The sequence below is a fragment of the Cydia pomonella genome, chromosome 13 (assembly GCF_033807575.1).
Source record: "Cydia pomonella isolate Wapato2018A chromosome 13, ilCydPomo1, whole genome shotgun sequence".
In the NCBI taxonomy this organism is placed as follows: Eukaryota; Metazoa; Arthropoda; class Insecta; order Lepidoptera; family Tortricidae; genus Cydia; species Cydia pomonella.
In genome coordinates this window covers 2072755-2095156 of record NC_084715.1, presented here as the reverse complement: position 1 = coordinate 2095156, position 22402 = coordinate 2072755, and the positions used below count along the sequence as shown (strand labels likewise).

General features: G+C 36.1%; 3 protein-coding genes across 5 annotated transcripts; 1 reads left to right on the top strand and 2 right to left on the bottom strand.

Moving 5' to 3' along the window:
• Window positions 1-380: 380 nt before the first annotated feature.
• On the bottom strand, window positions 381-15004 carry LOC133523968 (proteasome activator complex subunit 3). Of its 3 annotated transcripts, none has more exons than XM_061859703.1 (5): window positions 14901-15004; window positions 14223-14360; window positions 13416-13634; window positions 9157-9372; window positions 381-6445 (listed from the first exon to the last, which is right to left on the bottom strand). In XM_061859703.1, exons 1-5 carry the CDS (start codon window positions 14943-14945, stop codon window positions 6302-6304), a joined length of 762 nt encoding a protein of 253 aa, XP_061715687.1. In that variant the 5' UTR covers window positions 14946-15004; the 3' UTR covers window positions 381-6301. The 3 variants fall into 3 exon arrangements, with proteins under 3 accessions (XP_061715687.1, XP_061715690.1, XP_061715688.1); XM_061859706.1 differs by lacking the exon at window positions 14901-15004 and adding an exon at window positions 14670-14849 and having other exon boundaries at window positions 14223-14354; XM_061859704.1 differs by lacking the exon at window positions 14901-15004 and adding an exon at window positions 14670-14848.
• Window positions 15005-15131: 127 nt separating this feature from the next.
• On the top strand, window positions 15132-17153 carry LOC133523966 (histidine protein methyltransferase 1 homolog). Its single transcript, XM_061859701.1, has 3 exons — window positions 15132-15643; window positions 15963-16126; window positions 16333-17153. Exons 1-3 carry the CDS (start codon window positions 15346-15348, stop codon window positions 16729-16731), a joined length of 861 nt encoding a protein of 286 aa, XP_061715685.1. The 5' UTR covers window positions 15132-15345; the 3' UTR covers window positions 16732-17153.
• LOC133523967 (pyridoxine/pyridoxamine 5'-phosphate oxidase-like) lies at window positions 16723-21006 on the bottom strand. The gene is made up of 5 exons (XM_061859702.1): window positions 20700-21006; window positions 20151-20307; window positions 18228-18327; window positions 17788-18047; window positions 16723-17429 (listed from the first exon to the last, which is right to left on the bottom strand). Exons 1-5 carry the CDS (start codon window positions 20779-20781, stop codon window positions 17264-17266), a joined length of 765 nt encoding a protein of 254 aa, XP_061715686.1. The 5' UTR covers window positions 20782-21006; the 3' UTR covers window positions 16723-17263.
• Window positions 21007-22402: the final 1396 nt, after the last annotated feature.

The following is a 22402-nucleotide window of genomic DNA, read 5'->3' as shown; positions in this document are numbered from 1 at the left end:
CCAAAATTTATTGTTTTTTTTTTCTATTTTTGTGTGAAAATCTTAACGCGGTTCGTTCACAGAATACATCTACTTACCTACCAAGTTTCAACAGTATGGTTCTTATAGTTTCGGAAAAAAGTGGCTGTGACATACGGACGGACAGACAGACATGACGAATCCATAAGGGTTCCGTTTTTTGCCATTTGGCTACGGAACCCTAAAAATGACTATATTGCCACATAACACAAATCAAATCACAAGTTACTGAGATAAATTAGCCAACACTCTAGCAAAACTAGTGTTGCCAATTTAGGTGTAGCTTGTAGAATAAAAGGGAACTTAGTATATTTATAGAAAAATAATCAATAATGATGAGGTCCATAAATAAAAAACACAAGTACATATTTAGAAATGTATTATAATTATTGGTATTGGGTACATATTTAAATTAATGAGACTATTGGCTCGACATATCACGTCAGTGCTCGGATGTCTACAATCCCTTATAACACAGGCACTTCAAATGAAAATCGAAAATTTGACTTCAAAAATATGTATACAATTTTGAGCTTTAACTAGTTGAAATAAGGTGAAAAATGTATACATATATTTGATGTCGTCGGTACGTTTCAACTTATAGAATAGGTGATGGTTCGAATGTATGGTATGGAGGTTTGTGAAGATGCAATTTAGTGTCTTAAAAGTGTAGCAAAATTGGAAAATTAAAATAACTACGTACGAAGTTCGTAGCCAGTTTAACGTACAATGATTTAATTATGTCGGACGAAGTGAAACCGAGTCCGACAATGAGACGAATCCACGAATTGATATATCCGTCGAGGCATACGTGGGACCATAGCATTTTCTACATTTGCCACGTGGCTAAACCGCCAATGTATACTTATTAATGAAAGTCCTAAAGATGCCCTACAACTTGATGTTTATATTAAAAAACAAACCTCAGTGAAAAATGCCTAATGGAAAACAGAAAATCGGTATTTCAGTGTAGACGATGGCATTTAGTCTAATTCAAATCTAACGCACAGTTTTTACCTTTAGACATTTTTCTCAGCAGATCAAAATAAATAGCTAAGTATCTCTAGGAGTTCCAGCGTATTTTCCCAAAATAGATCTAAAAATAACATACGTAGTTATTTAGATTTTACAATAAATGCTACTTAACTTTAGGTACCGTAAAACCCCCCAACTATAGTCCAAAGCTCCCAACTATGGTCCACAAATAAACTCAATTTTTCTCATTCAGGTGTGTATTTTACTATATTTTTGTAGTTCTAAGGCAAAGTATGTTTATAAATGGAAGGTAAAACTAGGAGTAAACCACAAGGAACATTGGTATAGATACTTAATTTCCTTTCGAACTTGTGGACCATAGTTGCAGTATTGGACTATAGTTGTGTAGTTTTATGGTACTCAATTTTTAGAGAGGTACAAGTATTTAATAGGCCTATAGCAGTCATACCGATGGGTACGAGGCATGAAAAATACTAATCTTAATACAGAAGATTCGTCCCATTTTACTACTGTACCACAAGCATCTATTTTTTACTCACTCTGGTACAATTAAAATATATACATAGTAAATTACATTAATTGCAATACTTAGAATCCGTCTAAGCTAATCCTGCATCGATTTTATAACGGCAAAGTTTGGAATTACAACAATGAACATCTTTCATACAAATTTGACGTTTAATTCTAAGTAAAGCCAAATTTGAATCAATTGTATAAGAAAATATAATTGAATTTGTTTCGTTTTAAAAACTTTTGAACGTTTTACGCCTTAAACAAAAACGACAGTTACACGCCAAGGTCCCGGGCGTAAGCTAAATCCTTACTTGAAAGTGTGAAGGTTACTTTGACAGCGTCCGCCATAACACAAAGTTGTTCTTTGCGCTGTGGGCGCGATTATACTCTGTATCTTTAGGTCTTCTTCATCCTCGCGTTGTCCCGGCATTTTGCCACGGCTCATGGGAGCCTGGGGTCCGCTTGACAACTAATCCCAAGATTTGGCGTAGGCACTAGTTTTTACGAAAGCGACTGCCATCTGCCCTTCCAACCCAGAGGGTAAACTAGGCCTTGTTGGGATTAGTCCGGTTTTCTCACGATGTTTTCCTTCACCGAAAAGCGACTGGTAAATATCAAAATTATACTTTGTTCATAAGTTCCGAAAAACTCATTGGTACGAGCCGGGGTTTGAACCCGCGACCTCCGGATTGCAAGTCGCACGCTCTTACCACTAGGCCACCAGCGCTTGTATATTTAGGTATTTAAATAAAAGTAAACAAAATCTACCCTCAAATTGTTCCTTAAGCCAGTTGAGGGTAGATGAAAACATTACATGATCAAATAATGTAGGTTAAAGTCATGTCGTTCAGTGACAGATCCAGGCGGTTTTGTATTTGGTTGGTTAACCAATAAATGTTATAACTACCCGAAAATGTACAAATTGTTTACTTTTGTTTAAACCTGATACAGAGTGATGACTTTAGGTGTTCTTGGCATTCAAAAGGTATGATTCAAATTTCATCGGAGGTAATTTGTACTAGTATTAGGATGGTGGGACGCCAGAGGTTAAAGTGGCTCACACACTGTCGCTTGGCAAACAGGTGCAGAATTAGCTTAGATTGACCATTGGCGTACTTCAAGAATTAAGATAAGTCAGTAATTTCTTTAATCTATTTATATTCAATAAATGTGTTTTGTAAATACAATTTAAAATTATATTAAATGTAATAAAACGGATCGCCCACGTATTTTGAAGTCGAAGATTGCTCAACAAATTTCGCTCCTTAACGAGGAGCTTCTTCAACGGGTGCAAGCGTCTGCGTCAGAAATCGAGTCACATACGTCAGTGAACCGTTTTAATATATTTAATATATCTGTGTCTGATGGAGGGTTCGTTATTAAAGCAATTTATAATTGTTCTGTTGCAAAAAAAAAACAGCCAATTGATGGTTGCTCTCATACAACACAGAAAACCGTCGAAAAGTTCAAGTATAGAGCCCTCTTTTCTTATTTTAAAATTTAACTGTCTATAGTTCAAGAGATACACCCAGCAGAACTACAAAGAGATAGTAAAATTCTGCACACTTTGGGTGAGCAACCCATACAAAATTAATACAAAGGTAATCCTTTGCAATCATAATTGCAAAGGGAACTTTTTGCAATAATAATTGCAAAAGGAACTCTTTGCAATAATAATTGCAAAGGGAATTAGTTGAAATAATAATTGCAAAAGGAACTCTTTGCAATAATAATTGCAAAGGCAATTCGCTGCAATAATAATGGCAAAAGGAAGTCTTTCCAATCATAATTGCACGTTGCACCTGTGCACGTTGGCCGACCGGTGGGACTCACCGTGGCTGAAGCACTGGGTGCAGCTACATGCCCCTTTATGTAGGAATTTGTAGTAATATCTTGTCATACTAACCCTAGATTTAAGTATTTGTATGTTACTAACACAATATGGACATTGTTCGAAATAAATTCTTATTGATTGATTGATTGATTGATAATTGCAAAAGGAACTCTTTGCAAAAATAATTGCAAAGGGAATTCTTTGCAATAATTTTGTATGGACTTCTCACCAAAACTGTGCAGAATTTTACTATATGATTACAGTAAAGTTAAGTATTGTTTTGAGCAGTAAAAATAATGTCAATTTGTACTGAAAGGCAAATCAGTGAATAAAAAATAAGACTGCTTGATATTGGATTGACAATCTCGCATCGTTACATTAAGTGACTAAATGGTTTTATATAACCTTTTTTTAAAGCATGTAATGTTTTCTTCAGTACGATTTTTGCAAATCTCATTTCTGACGAACTTTTTATACTACGTCGGTGGCAAACAAGCATACAGCCCGCCTGATGGTAAGCAGTCTCTGTAGCCTATGTAAGCCTGCAACTCCAGAGGAGTTACATGCGCGTTGCCGACCCTAACTCTCCGCACCCTCGTTGAGCTCTTTGCATTTTTAGCCTTAATATTCATGTTGCGTCTCTCACTATAGGAAAGTGATTAAAAAAATAAGTGAAGTGTTTTAGTGTTATGTTTAAATTCGATTTGACAGTTATTTTTTGAATTCTTACATATCATATTCATAATATTGCAATAAAATACCGACTGACCGGTCTGGCCAAGTGGATAGTGACCCAGCCTGTGAAGCCGATGGTCCTGGGTTCGAATTCCGGTACGGGTATTTATTTGCTTGATGAGCACATTTGTTCCTGAGTCTTGAGTGTTTTCTATGTAGGTATTTATGTATTTATATTACCTATATATCGTTGTCTAAGTACCCACAACACAAGCCTTCTTGAGCTTACTGTGGAACTTAGTCACGGCCCGATTCGAAGAATGATTAAGACACGTTTAAGACTTGAAAAGGTCTTTAAAAGATCGATAACTAAACGACATGTCAAAATTGACGTTTATTTCGATTCCGCTGTGATCCCAAAAAGATCTATCTACGATATTTCTAACGTCAAAGTGGTTGCCCGAATCGAGCTGCTTCTGTCAATTTATAATGTCAATAAATGAGAACTTATCGTTATCGTAACTCATTCTTCGAGTCGGACCGTCAATATGTGAATTAATGTCCTATAATATTTATTGAGTTTTTTATCTGGTCTGGCATTTAGTCCGGCATAGACAAATTAAATAAGCAATAAATACTATAGGACATTATTACACAAATTGACAAGTCCCACAGTAAGCTCAATAAGGCTTGTGTTGAGGGTACTTAGACAACGATATATATAATATATAAATATTTATAAATACTTAAATACATAGAAAACACCCATGACTCAGGAACAAATATCCATGCTCATCACACGAATAAATGCCCTTACCAGGATTTGAACCCGGGACCATCAGCTTCGTAGGCAGGGTCACTACCCACTAGGCCAAACCGGTCGTCATAGTGGTTATAGTCATACCTATTGTGTACATCTATTATGTATGTATGTTATTGTAAATATTGGGTTCATGAAACATTTCCATTTTTTTTGTCTATAACACGTCTTATTTTGTAACTATATTTGGAGTTGTCAAAAATCGTAGTAAGGTCAAAATGGGTAAGTGGCATACGGCAAAGTGTGGATGGCCGTTAGTTTAGTGGCAAATTTAACTCGCAATCATCATTAATCAATGTGTATAGGTCTTTGAGAAGGCCTGTCTCCCCTGTACCAGGGGAGGAAACGATACTCTGTATCTTTAGGTATTTATATAAAAGTAAACAAAATCTACCCTCAAATGGCTCCTTATGCCAGTTGAGGGTAGATGAAAACATTACATGATCAAATAAATAAATGTTCTAAATAAATTAAAAATTAAAATTAAATTAAATCATGTAGGTTAAAGTCAGGTTCAGTGACAGATCCAGGCGGTTTTGTATTTGGTTGGTTAACTAATAAATGTTATAACTACCCGAAAATGTACAAATTCTCTGTTTACTTTTATTTCAATACCTAAAGATATACCCCCTTATTCATAAACGTCTACTAAAGTTAACAAGCCACTAATAATCGTTTGTCCCTTTCCATTATACCAATACGTCGGAAAGGGACAAACGATTATTAGCGGCTAGTAGACGGTTATGAATAAGGGGGATAGAGTATAGAGCGTTCGGACATTGTCGGCTCCGTTCGGCTCAGCATTGCTCCGAGCAATTATTAGGGTTGGCACAATTTGACGTTACTTTGCGAGCAAGACTACAGATAATTATATGAATTTTGACAATCCTAAAAAGTCGAAAGGAATAGTTCCATATATTAGAAAGATACAACATGATTCGGCCCTGAATCGCTGTCAAACTTCGGTTTTGTAGGAAGTTTCGTTTCTGTACGGTAGTTCTATTATTTATTCTGTGCCCGTACGCCAGATTTACCCACAATATCCCTATAGAAAACATTACAATGTTCAATAATCAAAAACTTCATATAAAACAAAGAGCCTACCGCGACCTTTCGTTAGTTCTATTATTTGCCTCTCTATCGTTTGGATGTCTCTGTTTCATTCGTCGATAACTAAATCGAACAGCAGTGGCAGCATTCCATTTTTAACGCACTATTCCCGTCACTTTCTCACTTACCTACTTGTTAGAACGTGACAGGCATAGTGACAAATGATAAGGAGCCGACATCTTACTACAGCATACGGTATAAAGACTATGAAACTCACAATAGCATGTTTTGGAAATCTTGTCCTTATCTACCAATGAAACTGAGCCTTCAGAGTGATAGAGACAGACAGATAAATTTGGAGTAGTTCGATATTCGCGGCAGGCCTTCAAGTGCACCTAGTACAGGCTCTCAGCGTTGGAGGAGCGAGGTTTCTTGATCTTCTCCAAGTTCTTGATGACGATGTCGTGCAGCGAGCAGTAGCGGTTGCGGATCTCGCACATCACTAGCCACAGTGAAAGGTATTCCTTCTCGTCGAGTTCCTGGAACAATAGCATTTTCTCCATGGCAATCAGATTTATATCAATATTCCGGATGTATTTATAACAATATTCCGGATGTATTTATAACAATATTCCGGATGTATTTATAACAATATTCCGGATGTATTTAAGAACCTTGACAGAACTAGATTTAAAAAGGCACTTAATGAATGGCTATTAAGCAAAATGTTTTATTCTCAACTTGACTTTATAAATAACAATGGCAAATTATAAAATATTAATGTAATAATAATAATGATTAACTTGACATATACAGATGTAGCGTAATGGCATAAAGTTGGGGACCTTATTGTATAAAATACTGCGTTATATGTTGTATGTAAATAATGTAAATAACTTGACTGCATGTTGTGCATGACATTCAATATTGTACACCATAAATGTGGTAGACTGCGGACAAGGACATATTACCAATAACATCTTTTATATTTTTTACCTGTGGTCTGACAATAAATAATTTCAATTTCAATTTCAGGGTATTTACAAAACTTTATGAATAAGACAATTGACTTGACAGTTTTTAGGGTTCCGTACCAAAACGGGGCCCTATTACTAAGACTTCGCTGTCCGTCCGTCCGTCTGTCACCAGGCTGTATCTCATGAACCGTGATAGCTAGACAGTTGAAATTTTCACAAATGGTGTATTTCTGTTGCCGCTATAACAACTTGTTCCTCGCGTTGTCCCGGCATTTTGCCACGGCTCATGGGAGCCTGGGGTCCGCTTGACAACTAATACCAAGATTTGGCGTAGGCACTAATTTTTACGAAAGCGACTGCCATCTGCCCTTCCAACCCAGAGGGTAAACTAGGCCTTGTTGGGATTAGTCCGGTTTCCTCACGATGTTTCCTTCACCGAAAAGCGGCTGGTAAATATCAAATGATATTTCGTACATAAGTTCCGAAAAACTCATTGGTACGAGCCGTGGTTTGAACCCGCGACCTCCGGATTGCAAGTCGCACGCTCTTACCGCTAGGCCACCAGCGCTCCACTATAACAACAAATACTAAAAAGTACGGAACCCTCCGTGTGCGAGTCCGACTCGCACTTGTCCGTTATTTTTTGTAAATAATGTCAATCGATCTTGATTTTCCTGAAGATCAATGTCTATATAGGATTCATAGCATTTAAGCAACACAAAGGTCAGAAATGAGTGTTAAAGTCTGACGCTCGCACTCGACGATTGAAATGCCTCTAACAAAATGATGTAATGTGACGTCACATTACAATAGTCTGTCCTAAATGTATGGAAGATCAAGGATTTCCATTTTGACCCTGACATATTGCGTTTATGTGTATAGTTGTCATACAATTTATTTTTCAATAAATTATCAGGAAATTAATGGTACGATTTTCTTTTCTGTTTTTAAAAGACAAAAAAAAAAATTTTTTTTGAGACTTTGGAGCCTTTTATTTTTTTATAATCTCAATATAATGTATAAATTCCACTTTTTTATAATGGATGGCTTATTTTCTATCCATTTAACTAAATTTTGTTATAATATTCAACATGTGTCACATACCCAATTATATGCATTGTTTATAGGTATGGGCATTATGAATGTCATCTCGCTTTGTGTGGTGGGGCACAGCACAGATATCATTCTAGATCTAGAGCAGAGCCTCGGGGGAAGTACCTTACAGAAAACCGCAGCCAAATAACACTAGACCCTACTCATAGCGTTGTTCCTGCCGGTGAGTAAGGTTGCCAGAGCTCAACGAGGGTGCGGAGTGTCGTCAAGGTGCATGTAACTTCTCTGGAGTTGCAGGCGTACATAAGCTACGGTGACTGCTTACCACCAGGCGGGCCGTATGCTTGTTTGTCACCGACGTAGTATAAAAAAAGCTCTAAACCTCAGTTTTATTACTAAGGTCAACGATTCTTGATAATATAAGGCCGCGGACTATAACTCTGTATCTTTTTTTTTTGACAAATCTCGCAAGTGTGTATAAAGCGATACGGAAACAGGCCCTGACTCTAGCTTGTCTCTGAATTTAAAAAAAAACTACGAATGTGTGACATGCGTGAAAAAAGTTTTCATTTACCGCCATTTGACGTACAGTTTATCTTTCAATTAGTTTTAAGTATAAAATGAGTTTGTTTTGTTGGTTTACTTTAATATTAATTTCTCTCTTTATAACGAAAACTGTCCATAGCGACAAAAACCGTCCGAAAAAACAGACCAGAGGGCCTACCGCGATATACAAATGATTTCGAACGACCTTCGTCGGGCCGGATAATACCCTTTCGCGGGCCGGAGCTGGCCCCGCTGGCCGTACTTTGCTGGTCTATAAGGTATTTCAACAAACTTTGTTGTTTGGAACCAATATTAAAAGATGATATGATATTATTTGAACCTAAACCCATCTAATAGCTACGAGTATGTTCCTATGCTCAGTGCGTGGATAAATTATTTTTAATGAAAATGGGTCCACTATCGATGTTTTTTTTTATAGAAAATGATACAATTTCATTCATTACACTCAACTGCTAAAAACAATCTACTCTAAAAGCTCTTCTAGAGTTATCAATATGTGGATACTTCGCCACTTTGGACACAATATTCGCCCTGGAGACGAAGTACTACGAGATCTGGTCGAAAAACGCCTCCGCCTCGGACTCGACCGACTGGATCACAGCTCGTGTACTCTTGTATGAAATACAATAACATGTACAAAACAATCTACTCACTCTAACAGCTCTTCTGTAGTCATCGATATGTGGATACTTCGCCACTTTGGACACTATCTTCGCCCTGGAGATGAAGTACCGCGATATCTGGTCGAAGAATGCCGCAGCCTCGGATTCTACCGACTGGATCTCCGCTAACGTGTCCTCTTGTATTGACACGCCAAAATTGTTGCCATCTTCGATCTTCGGGATCATGAAGGAGATCCACATTTTCAGCTGGAATAAGGAATATTAAAATCAATGATGATTAGGGACCTGCGTTGGAGGGTCTGCCATCTTGTGGCCTGAATCGGATGTGGACCCGGGTATGTCCTTAAACTACGTCCAAAAGAGAGGTATGGGCAATGTGAATGTCATCTCGCCTTGTGTGGTAGGGCACAGCACAGCAGATGTCATTCCAGATCTAGAGCAGAGCCCAACTGGGGAAGTACTTCCACCTTACAGAAAACCGCAGCCAAATAACACTTGACCCTACTCATAGTGTTGTGTTCCTGCCGATGAGTAAGGTTGCCAGAGCTCATCGAGGGGGGTGGGGTTAGGGTCGGCAACGCGCATGTAACTCCTCTGGAGTTGCAGGTGTACATAGGCTACGGAGACTGCTTACCATCAGGCAGGCCGTATGCTTGTTTGCCACCGACGTAGTATAAAAAAAAAAACATAAACATGTACATTGTCACTTCACGCCAAAACAAGTGCTGCCATCTACCGTTATCGTACGTTTTCTTGTGCTACAGAGGTTCTGCCATCTTGTGGGATACATTGGTAGCATAAACTTCACATATCGAATAACTCACGATCATGTACAGATCTTGTGTTTACGAACTCTAAAGATCATACTGTTGAAGTGACGAACCACGACATATCGGACCATAATAGCACCTGTATACGGTCCAGAATCAAACCTCACGAAAATAACAAAATCAAAACACAGGCTTCGCAACAAAACGAATAGTTAAAAAAAATGAAAAACATGACGTCCTTCAGGCAGGCATTAGCCAGTATTAATTAGAATAAGATACTTTCTGATAAAAACGACTCAAACATTATTTAAAGTGTGTGCAAGTGTTATTGATTGTTATGTTGATGTTTTTTTTTCTAAATATGTTAATAAATTATTGATTGTGTATTTTTAATTAATAAATGACATGAATACATTGTCATTTTCTGGCACTGAGGGTCAACTCATGGACTTCTTGAGGGTTTTATCATGTCACATTTCATCAACATTACCCTATTCCTTTGGCTCAATAGGCTAAGATGATTATGAGTCACCAATGATTCACATATAGACGTGTCATATCTACACGTGTTAGCACCATGTGTTCTACATGTTCATGTTGGGACATGTTAAAGTTTTTATTTATCTTATTAGGTATGTCACTATACTAGTGAAATTATTACTGTTATGTAGGTATATGAGTAGTTTCTGTAATGATTATTGCAAGTATTCAGAAATATGTATACATTTCTCCACCTTAATCCATTGCAGTAAGGTGTAAAAATGTGTACATATATAAGAAGTCAACTATAGAACATTTTACAAGCTTACAGCCAGAACATAATAGTTGAAATAGAATTATTTATTTCAGGTATTATACCCATACATGTATTTAAGATTAGTTACAAATTTTGTTTCTATCAACAGTATCATATTTACATTAAATTTAAAAAAATCCCTTCAATATGATATGATTGTAGTACTTATTTTAGATTCTGTTTTATATTTAATGTTTTTTTTTGTTGTTTATTGTTATTTTATATTATTTTTTGTGATATTTTGCATGCCAGTTGCTAGTAAAATGTATGATTCCTATGTTTAATGGATATAACTTATGTACCACATTTTATGCTGAATAAATGATTTGATTGGTTGTATATGGGAAAACAGGAAAGTAATTGTAATTTTCCTTATTCTGCAATTATTAATAATTAAATAACCTTTTATTCTTTCGTTATGAAATACCCAGAGTAAAATGTAAATATCAACTTGGTTATTAATATTTTCCTCAAGTCAAATGCAATCAGTGAATTGCATAGAAATGTGCATATCATCGGGGATAGTGCAATACTGTGTAACTAACAAATGTAGTAAACTCCAATTTCCTTGTTACACTGTTTGAATTTAGAACTCTCTCGACTTTGTCAGTTGCACTACAGAATAAGTAGGAATACTACCACACAGAAAGGAAACTTCCTACAAAACTGAAGTTTGACAGCAATTCAGAAACAAATCATGTTGTTCTATTTTATTTTATTTTTTGACAACCGGTCTGGCGTAGTGGGTAGTTAAATTAAATTAAATTAAAATTCGTTTATTTCGAGTAACATAATGACTCATACATATTTATTTGTAGTGACCCTGCCTATGAAGCTGATGGTCCCGGGTTCAAATCCTGGTAAGAGCATATATTTGTGTGATGAACACGGATATTTGTTTCTGAGTCATGGGTGTTTTCTATGTATTTAAGTATTTATAATTATATATTATATATATCGTTGTCTAGGTACCTACAACACAAGCCTTATTGAGCTTACTGTGGGACTTAGTCAATTTGTGTAATAATGTCCTATAATATTTATTTATTTATTTTCTAATGTATGTGTACTTTCCCAATCGGCTATTTAGGGTCGTCAAAATTCAGGTTATTTGCTTATCTGTGGCTGTGCACGCAAAGGGATGGCAACTTTTGCCAACCCTAATAATCGCTTGTAGTAATGCTGAGCCAAATGGAGCCGAGCACTCCAGAACGGTATCGCACTATCTTCGACAATATATTACAGACATACTATGGAAATAATGGAAACAGTTAATAAAGAAATGGAAAACAATCAAAAGAGTAATAGGAGAGAAAAAGTGCTCGACTAAATAGATAAACAATTAAAAGATAATCAATCAATTTTTCGTGTTATGGCTCCATCAAGGTGTTGATGATTCTGCCAATGTCGAGGTTGATAAGACATGGCTAGTATATGAATCTTATCATATTACGATCTTAGACAGTGTTTGGTGGAGTAAGGATAGAGAAGGGATTATGACTTTTGCAGTGTTTGTACAAACAGCTAAATTCTTAACTGTCCATTGGTGGACCTTATGCCTTTTGTAATAAGGTCCACCAATGAACAGTGTGGGTGATGGTATGAGTGGAGTTTGCATTTTGTTTCATCCTCAACTACAGAGCAGTTTTTGATGATTGAGTCATTTTTATACCCTGGGTGAGACAAGCTACATTTTAAACATACTTCCAAAAAGGAGGAGGCATTGATGGTGTAATGTTTCCAAGATTGTACTTGCTTCTACCTATGACTTCAAGCCTTATGAGGAACCTATAGGTACAGTAGTTTTTAACCCTTGGAATGCTTCATGTCATAAAAACACACACCACTGAATCGTCAAGCTTCCGGGCGCAAGGGAGCTAAGGTAAACCTTACTCAAAAGTGCAAAGATTACTTTGACAGCATCTGTCATAATACCTATAGTTGTCCTTGGCGCTGTGGGCTTCACTAATAACCAGTGATCGGTTATTTGGATTCTCCCTCGCGGGATATCAAGTAGAAAAGTTAATATAGATACGACAGTTTCCCGCGATACCGAACAAACCGTACAAAAATATAACAATTTAAATTATCTCTAAGGAATTTTTTACTCTTACATGGCAACCAGTTGAGACAAAAAATTCTATTCTTTTCCTAATCTCAACATTTTATTTAAAGCAAAATATATTAAAACCTCCACAAAGTATTAGCTTATATATCTGTCATAATGGAAAAAATACTTCAAAATCTTGACATTGACATTTCATTATTTTCTCTGGATTTCAGTTCTAATTATTTTTGGTGAGCAATAAAACCATTTGACATTGTGGACATTGTTTTTCTCAAACTACCTCTCAGTTGAAAGAAGTGTAATTCACCTTTTGATAATGAATTCATTTATTCAAACAATTAAGCCGTAGTAACCATATATTAGAACGGTACAAAATGTGCTGCTTTGGAGGCAGCAAATGAGCTGTCAGTGTAAACACTTGAGCTCATTTGTTCGATTTAGACAAAAGAAATCAGCTACTTAGATGTTTTAAAGTGTAATAAAATAAACACATTGTATTTTTTTACCTTTTCTAACAACATAAAGCCTGGATTCCTGGGGCATATCCATACTAACATAATGATTGAGGTCGTTCACCCCATGTCGAATCCAAAAAACCGATCACTGCTAATAACAATGCTTTTAAGTGTTCTTGGTGTTCAAAAGGTTAACTTACCAAATTGGAGTCCTCAACAAGCTCCCGAATGTGTGGTTTAACAAGGTGTATGAGGTCGCTGAGAGGCTTGTTACATGGTACGGAACCGTTGGGCAGCGCATACACTTTAGTCCCGTCAAAGCTTGAGTGACTTGAGGTCTCTGAGGAGTCCATTCTGGGTCTCTTGGCTTGTGGTTCATTTTGAGAGGCGGCTGGCGGGGGTACTGGAATGTTTAGGTCCTGGAAAGATGAGTTAGTGTTTTTATTGAACAATATGTTTTGAGTTCAAAGCTAAAATATCAATAATCTTCAATAATAAGTATAAATTATTATTGGCTTTGACTCCATGCACACCTCCCAAATCTCTGGAACACCAATTAAAAAAAAAATTAAAAGAATATTATGCGGTTTAAGACTACAATGTTTTAAAATGATGTACAGCAATCTTGTGGATGATAATCTTGGAAATGCTTGTTTAAGTGTTCAAACTTCTATGAAATTATGACGTTTAAATAACACTAGAGCAGAGTCCAACTGGGGAAGTACCTCCACCTTACAGAAAATCGCAGCCAAATAACACTAGATCCTACTCAGTGTTGTGTTCCTGCCGGTGAGTAAGGTTGCCAGAGCTCAATGAAGGGCGGGAGGGGGTTAGGGTCGGCAACGCGCAGAGTTGCAGGCGTACATAGGCTACGGATACTGCTTACCATCAGGCGGGCCGTATGCTTGTTTGCCACCGACGTAATAAAAAAAAAAAAACTTGCATTAGTCGCTGCCTACTTAGCTTAATCTAACTCTACTTCTAGAAATACAATTTTATGCACATACCTGATGAACATCAGCGAAATCTCGATTTTGGAAATTTGACGTTTCGAGAAGTTCATTCAACTTCACTATCTTTTCAGGGAAGCCTTTTATTATTAAATGCTCGGCCTTCTGCTTGAGAGAATCTTTGTACTCCTGCACCTGAAACATTGCAAGTAGAGGTAAAACGATTAAGTGCACAGTGTCGACCTACTCGGCACGCGCATCATCAAACAACTCTGATGGCCGACAAAAGAGGTTATGTTGACTTTCATACACACCATACTACTGTCCTAACATACAAGAAATAGCTTTACGAATACTCTAAACTTTGTAATTCAGCCACAGGTGTCACGAAATCACACTACGGTTATATTTAGACGTACTTTACTCGGAAAGAGTAAGGTCACGCACACTTCATTGTCCCTAACTCGTGTCAAACAAATAACGCTGCTAAGTGGAACAGTTTACCTTTTTCGCAACGTCCGTCATTATTCTATCGATATTTATAACTAGAATACAAATTATGCGATTCACTTATTGTATCTAAAGGCGTAGAAATCCACTAAATATAATAGCTAATTCAACAATTCGTCACTACAAACCATGAATTGAATTTGGTTTGGTTTTAGCTGCGTTCAATGATAAAACAGCTCCTAATCAATTAACTGTTGTAGATATAACATTATATATGCATCCTACCGAATCTAAAAGCTTTTCCAGTTCCACATCATTATGTAAAGACATTATAAGGTAATTAATGGATAGTGAAATGGGCAGACGCTAATACAAATTATTCTTATATTTTTTTTATTTTTTGTGCCATTCATGACTTTTGTGACATTTCCGTTAAAACTCTTCGTATAAATTAACAAAAATATACTTTTCTATGAACGCAACCAATGCAACTATACACTAGCTAATTTGAACGTTTTTGAAGTTAACTTGAACATCTAAGCAAGTGCTGCCATTATCAAAATTAACATGTCTCAAACGTCAAATCGATTAAAAATAAATTAGATCTGTCACTGTCAAATACACGTGGGGTGTGTATTGTCTGTCTGTCGCTCGTCCCAATAATTCCCTAATATATTCTAATTATAATAAAATGTTTCTAGTTAACATTTAACAAAATACAGCCACAGCAATGTCCACTTTTAAATTCAACTTTTTCAATGATGGAGATGCTACGAAAGAAAAAATAGAGGAATCAAAAGAAGACATTGTTTGGTTAGAATCCGAAGAAATCAGACCAAACAAACAAATAGAGGATATCGAGGAACTCGTAGCTCATGCCAGAATGTTTGCCTGCGGAGATGTGGAGATAGGGCATGTGGTGACTTCGGAGGCACTCAACAAAATGTACACTGCGAATAATGAGTTTAAAAATGCTGTTGAACTAGCAGAGAAAGAACACAAAGACCTGATTGCTGGTAAATATGAAGGTGGGCTTAACACATAAATTTAATATCTATTAAATCATTCATCTTGAGTATTAATTACTAAACGGATACGAGAATTTCAAAGTAGAATTTAATTGGAACTCAAGAAAAAACAGTAGGATTTGATCCCTTATTATATTAATGGGCTTTAAAGAGTCTTTAAGACCAAGTTCGGCCTTGCCAGCCACATTAGGGCCCATAATCGGCGTAATCCGTAATTGCTGAGGTCGCCCTCATCGAAATCGATGAGGAGGACTATATATATATATATAATAGTAATGGGTTATCGAGATTTCAAGACTTTGTTTACTTTTTTTTACAGGTGGTCTTAAAATATGGGAATGCACATATGATCTAATAGAATATCTTGACAATCAGACTGGAATCCAATTTGAAAATAAAAAAGTACTGGACCTTGGTTGTGGTGCTGGCATTTTAGGCATTTATGCTTTATTTCAAGATGCTTTTGTAACATTTCAGGATTACGTAAGTAATGTGTTAACTTTTTAATTCTCTTAATCAATTTTAACACATTGAGTGCCGGGAACCCACTTGGCGGGCGCTCTGTTCGTAGTCGCTTTCCTCTACAAAGCAGGAAAACGCTAGAATCGGCTACGCATGTAGCGCTACGAAAACGTTGGCAGTGAATGTGTTAAACAACACAACAATTAAAATAATGTTTTCTTTTTCAGAATAAGGAAATACTAGAATGTGTTACAATACCCAATATTATACTTAACATTGAAGAAAATGAAAAAGCACTGGACATAAGCAAATGCAAATTCTACTCCGGCGACTGGGCGTCATTTAATAGTAAACTGGCTGATACTGAAGTTTTTGACATCATATTGACATCTGAGACTATTTATAACACCAATAATTATGATAAGCTAATTGATCTCTTTGTAAAAAGATTAAGTAAAGATGGAGAAGTGTATGTGGCTGCTAAAACTTGTTATTTTGGAGTAGGTGGTGGCACAAGGCAGTTTGAAGCAAGTGTGGAGAAAAATGGGCTTTTGGAAAGCAAAGTCTGTTGGAAAAGCTCAGGAGGCATTCTTAGGGAAATATTAAAATTGACTAAAAAGACATGACATTCATTTATTTAAATTAAGTGTAACAAAGGTGTTGTAAAACATCAACATTGTAAATAAAATATATTATAACTACTGTTGGAAGACTTTCTTACCCATATTAAAATTAATGCTTGAAACAAAGATCATTAATATCTTTACAAAAGTTATTAAATCTGCTTGAAACTTAAACTTATTCAAGCAATTAAGCAGGGTTTTAATTATTTACGATTGTAATAATTGAACCATGATTTACTTTCTGTACATAGTGTTTGTTTGTCTATTGTGATTTATTATTTTTTTTACTCTTAATTGCTCAAAGGTTGACTGGAAGAGATGGCTAATGGGGATAGGTTCGCCTTTATATATTGTATATATTTTGCTTTATTATGTTTGTAATCTATCTTATATACAATAAAGTGTTTATATACATACTTACATTATTACAACTTTTCATCATTAAGCTGATAGAATTTGTTCACTGAATTACTATGTAAAAATAAAAAAAAACATCAGGTGATATAGCCATCAGGGCTGCATGGTCAGTAGAAACTTATGGTGAGAGTCTTTCATAAACCCATCCATCCTCTCCCTCGTGCAGCAGCTTTCCATCTGGCTGTTCGCCTACATTTGCCTTCCTGAACTTGATCCTGTCGTGGAGACGGTCCCGCTGGCCTTGCCAGAACTCTACAGCTCGCGGACGAATGATGTAGCCGCCCCTGTAACAAGTAATATTGGTACACTGCGAATCAAATACCGTAGCGGGTCCACACAGAGCGATCATACGCGCGAGGCAATTTCCTCACGCACAAACCGGCCAATGTAGACTTGCCTACGCGACGCGCGCGTTCCTCGCCTGAGCGCGCCGCCTCGGACGTCTACATTGACGTAACTGTGCAGGTCTTATAGTAAGTTGGGGTTTTTTATAACTCTGCCAGCAACTGTATTCTCAAGTAAGTGAATTTTGTAATTTTTTTGGGAAATAAGTTCTTAAACCATTCTGGGGTTGAGTTTGAAGTTTGGCTCTATAACTTATGTAGGCTGAGTTGTTTTTCCATAATGGAAAATAGAACTCACCAATAGTTTGGCTTAGGAACTTCCTTCTCAGGTATCAGATACTGAGCCTCTAGTACACTCTCTCGCTCGCACAACACATCCCTCGACTCTATTGGAGTGCTCTGATGACTAGCACAGGCTGCAATCTGGCTTGGGACCGGCCGGGAATGGAAGTATGTTGTCGATTCCTCTTCTGATAGCTTTTCTACTTGACCTTCGATCCTTATGGATCTGTTTAGGACTTCCCAGTAAAAGGTTGCCGCTACATTTGGATTGAGATCCTGAAAAATGTTAAATTATTTTCAACTCTCATATCACATCACTTCAATATTGTTCTTTTTATCTTATCTGTGTAAATTGACATAGCCTAAGAATATATGATGCAATGCTATTATGAAATAAATAAATCAAAATCTAAGACAGGGAAAACATTTGCATTAAAGGAAAAGGTAGCATCTTACCATTTCTCTAGCTTTTCTGCTTTCATAGTTGGTGAAGAACTTGAAGCCCTCCTTTCCATAGCCTTTCAGTAAAACAAATCTCGCTGAAGGAAAACCTTGCCTGTAACAAAATACAAATTATATTAAGATAAAAGCTCCTTTCGACTTCTGGCCTGGTTAGTGACCCCGCCTCAGCCGATCAATGGAATCATCCAAATAAGGGTGTATATTAATGTGATGAACACAGATATATGTATGTTTTTCCACTTTTAAATTTATTCTAAGCTTAATAGCATCGTTCGCAGACGTTTCTGCTTGTTAAAAATTAATTTACAGATATGTGTTCCTGAGTCATGGATGTTTTCTATAAAGTATGTGTATATTGTCGCCTATTTAGTACACCTATAGTACAAGCTAGGCTTTGTATGGGGCTAGGTCATCAGCGTATGATGTTCCCAAATATTCATTCCACTAAGTTATTTCAAGATCGTAAAGCTCAAACAATTAGTTGCTGCAGATTCAACTTCATGCTTGACTAACTAACTAAGAAAAAAAAAATAAATAAATAAAATATTTTTATTTCAGAACTATAAAAATTTCCATAAAACATTGTTAGTACCATCGTTATAGCTAGGGGTTAGTAAGTACATTAAAATCATCAAATTCAAATATAATAAGAATAATAAATAATTAATAATATTGACACAATAACAATGAAATCATGATTCATAGTAAAATAAAAATTAGTTAAAATAATGAAAACAAAAATAATTAATAAATTAGCATGTCAAATTCAAAATAAAATAGACTAGAATAATAATTACGACTACATATTCCCATAAATAATGATTTCATGTCAAAAGAGCAATAGGTACAAGTATAAAAATGTCATTATATTTTAATTAATAATTTTGACCCATGTACACAGGATGGAACTCTCTGGTCTGTCGGCAATTACCTTCAGTATCCTGTTGTCATTAAGTAAGAAAGGTTAATTAAAGGTTGCTAGAAACTGATCTGAAATGATTAGATGCCAACTAATAAGAACAGGTTCAAATAACTGCTAAATAACATCAAATGTTACCTACGCCAGACAAAGAATGAAGGAATTTGGAGCTGGCTATCTGGAACCAAAGGAATTCAATATGCTACCCATGAGCTCCTTGCGGCATATGGATATGGCTGATAAAGCTCTTGAATAGTAGATGGATTTTACCGAAGGGGGTAATTACAATTACACAAAAGATCCCTATAGGTCGAAGTATGGATATGGAAAAGGGCCCCCCAAAATCATAAGATAAGATAGGATCTTATCTTTATCTTAATCCTAAAGCATAGGTATGCTTTGGTACTTACCCATGTAATAGATGTAGCTTAGTTAAAAACTACTGTTGATTCCTCAGAAAAACTCACTCTACAATTCTACAGGACTATGTTCAAGGATTAAAATCATTCTAGAATTTTATAGTTCTATTAATAATTTTTGAAATGAATTTATTTTTAACTTTTTTTTAAATTTATTAATCGAGGGTTTATTAAACAAATGCCACCCTCATAGTGGCTCTCTAATAAAACTACAACACAACTTTCACTATTTCTTAGTTCTATGATGTCCTTGACCATATATCTACTGACATGACAAATTGTAATATCTGTGTAATGTTCTAGCAAAATAAATGATTTTGATTCTGATAATAAAGAAGCCCAGCCCCTTTAACTTCAATATCTATCAAAGTAGGTAGGTACAAAATTCTCTATTTTCAAAAACAGATTTAGCAGGTCTACACTCCTAGCCAAAAATATGTGACAGCGCTGTGTGACCAAATCTTTAATAATGAGCACAAGCCTCCATTATCCCCATTCAATGAATTTGCCACTTCCTTAGATGGTATAGTTATGCCACTGCTTACTAATAAATGGTAATAAAATCAAATCCACACTTACGGTGACACGGTGGCTAAGCACATAGCATTTGGCTCAAGGATTTCCTTTTTAGTGCAAGCCTCTTCAAACCAAGCCTTAAATTGACCAAAAGGTTCCTTAGACACTAGGTGCTTTTCCAGAAAGGTGTCATCCTTGTCCTTGTATTTGATTCTCATTCCTGTGAAAAGAAACTGGCTTTATTCAGTTATCGCTTTAAAAGTAATAAAATTATGGACATTGTTAAATTGACAATTGGACTGGGTTTATCTTATACTTCGGGGATACTATATTTCGTGGATCTTGGAAACGGCGATGAATTTTGCTATATAGGAGTTTTTGGGTGCGAAAAATCGATCTATCTAAGACTTATCTCTGGCAAAACGCGCATTTTTGAGTTTATGTTTATGTTTTAAGAGAAAAGCTCGGTCTCCCAGATAATATTACTAATTAAAATCTTCATACGAAATGAGACAGTTTCAATCTCACGTTCGTAAGTATGTTATCAAAAGCAGAAAATTATAAAAGTAAGTTCCAGCAATTTGAAGGTGTTATTTTAAATTTATTACTTACCTCCAATGTCGATGCTCATCTTGCGAAAGCTTGGTGTACCAGTCAAGAATAATACAAAAGGTCTAGCTAAAAATCTTCCCATCCGGTCATTAAATGCTACAGTTAATGTTTCTTTTACGGTTAACTCTTGAGTACCCTCGCGAGAATAAATATAATTAAAGTTCCTCTTTCTAGTAAAATAGAAGTTTAGATTGAAATGACGCTCATTAAGTAAAACAATGTAATTAAAACATTGATAATGCGATAAGATAACGAAAACAATTGACCGTAAATAAAATCTTCCCGACCTTGTCAAAATTAATTGAGCTTGTTTCAGTTTACTTTAAAAACGCCGAAGAAAGAGTTAACACAAGTCAACTTGACGGCAACACTGAATAAAAAAAGTTCATGGGGATCCGCGCGAAATTCAATTATTTGAAGTGTATTGTTTAGGAAGTTTATAAATCGTGTCATTCTCGACGACGCGTGCCTTGACTCATATTGACATATTATTAAAGATTAGATTTGACAAATCTGCGTTTTTACATATAGCGTTAAAGGGATTGCAAGTGCAACCGAATTAACTTTTTATTTTAATTTAGAGTCTGTTTGGAACGAGAAGAGTTGTGGAATGTATTGGGCCCACAGAAAACTTCCGCACAGACTCTATCCCTTCATATATTTAGGTAAATGTAAAATCGGTAACATTTTATTCTGGACACATATTAGACATAAAGGATAGATAATAATTGCTAAATCTATATGTACTTTCCACATAATATCTTCTTCTTATAGCCTCTGACGGGGTTCGGCTGTTGCTTTGCTTGATAGCCAGGTGAATGTGTAGTTGGAGACATATTATTTACACCGATGAAATTATTATCGCGAATGGCTCTTACAATTGGGTAAAACAACGCAAATTTATTGTTTGGGGTTGTTAGAAAATTGCCTCGATGAGTGTTAGTTGCCTGTGGAAAGAAAAGTAAGTACCTACAGTCAGCGATAAAAGCTTGTAGGTACCAAAAATGGAATATTTGCCAGTCTTATTTTTGATTTACTATTGGGAGCGTGCACGACTGTCACGCAACCTAGTGTCCGCAAGTCTAGGGGAAAACGTCAATTCACTACATCTTATAAAACGACTCCAAAACTAAAAACTACTGAACGGATTTTCATACGACTTTCATCTATCAATAGAGTATTTCTTGAGGAAGGCTTAAGTATATAACTTGTTAAGGTTTTGTGTAAATTGTTTGAAATATAACGATGTTGTCGGAAAAAATCACGCTGGCTAGGAGCTTTAATCGAAAACGCTGCCTAATCGGTTTGAGCTATAACAACACAATGTATGATGGGGTTGTTACTTACCCCCACCACGCACTTCGCACGGTCCCAATTAGGTTTATAATTAGGTAATTTAAATAAAATCAACAACGATACCAATTTAATATCAACGCCTGCCATCATTTTAAGCAATGGTTCGAAAATGAGACGTCGCGGCGAGTGAGGTTTTTGGTTTTCATATTTGATCTTCTTGATTTAAGGCTCCGTGGGCTCAGGTTCCTCTCTCACTCCGAATGAACGTCAGCGTGAGCGAGACGGCTGTGCGTGACCGGGATAGCGGATATAGTTATTTACGATAGGTACAAGTGCAGAAAATAGGAAATTCGGTCGCCCTTTGGTCGTGTTTTAATTTATCGCCACTCGTTGCGAATTACCTATTC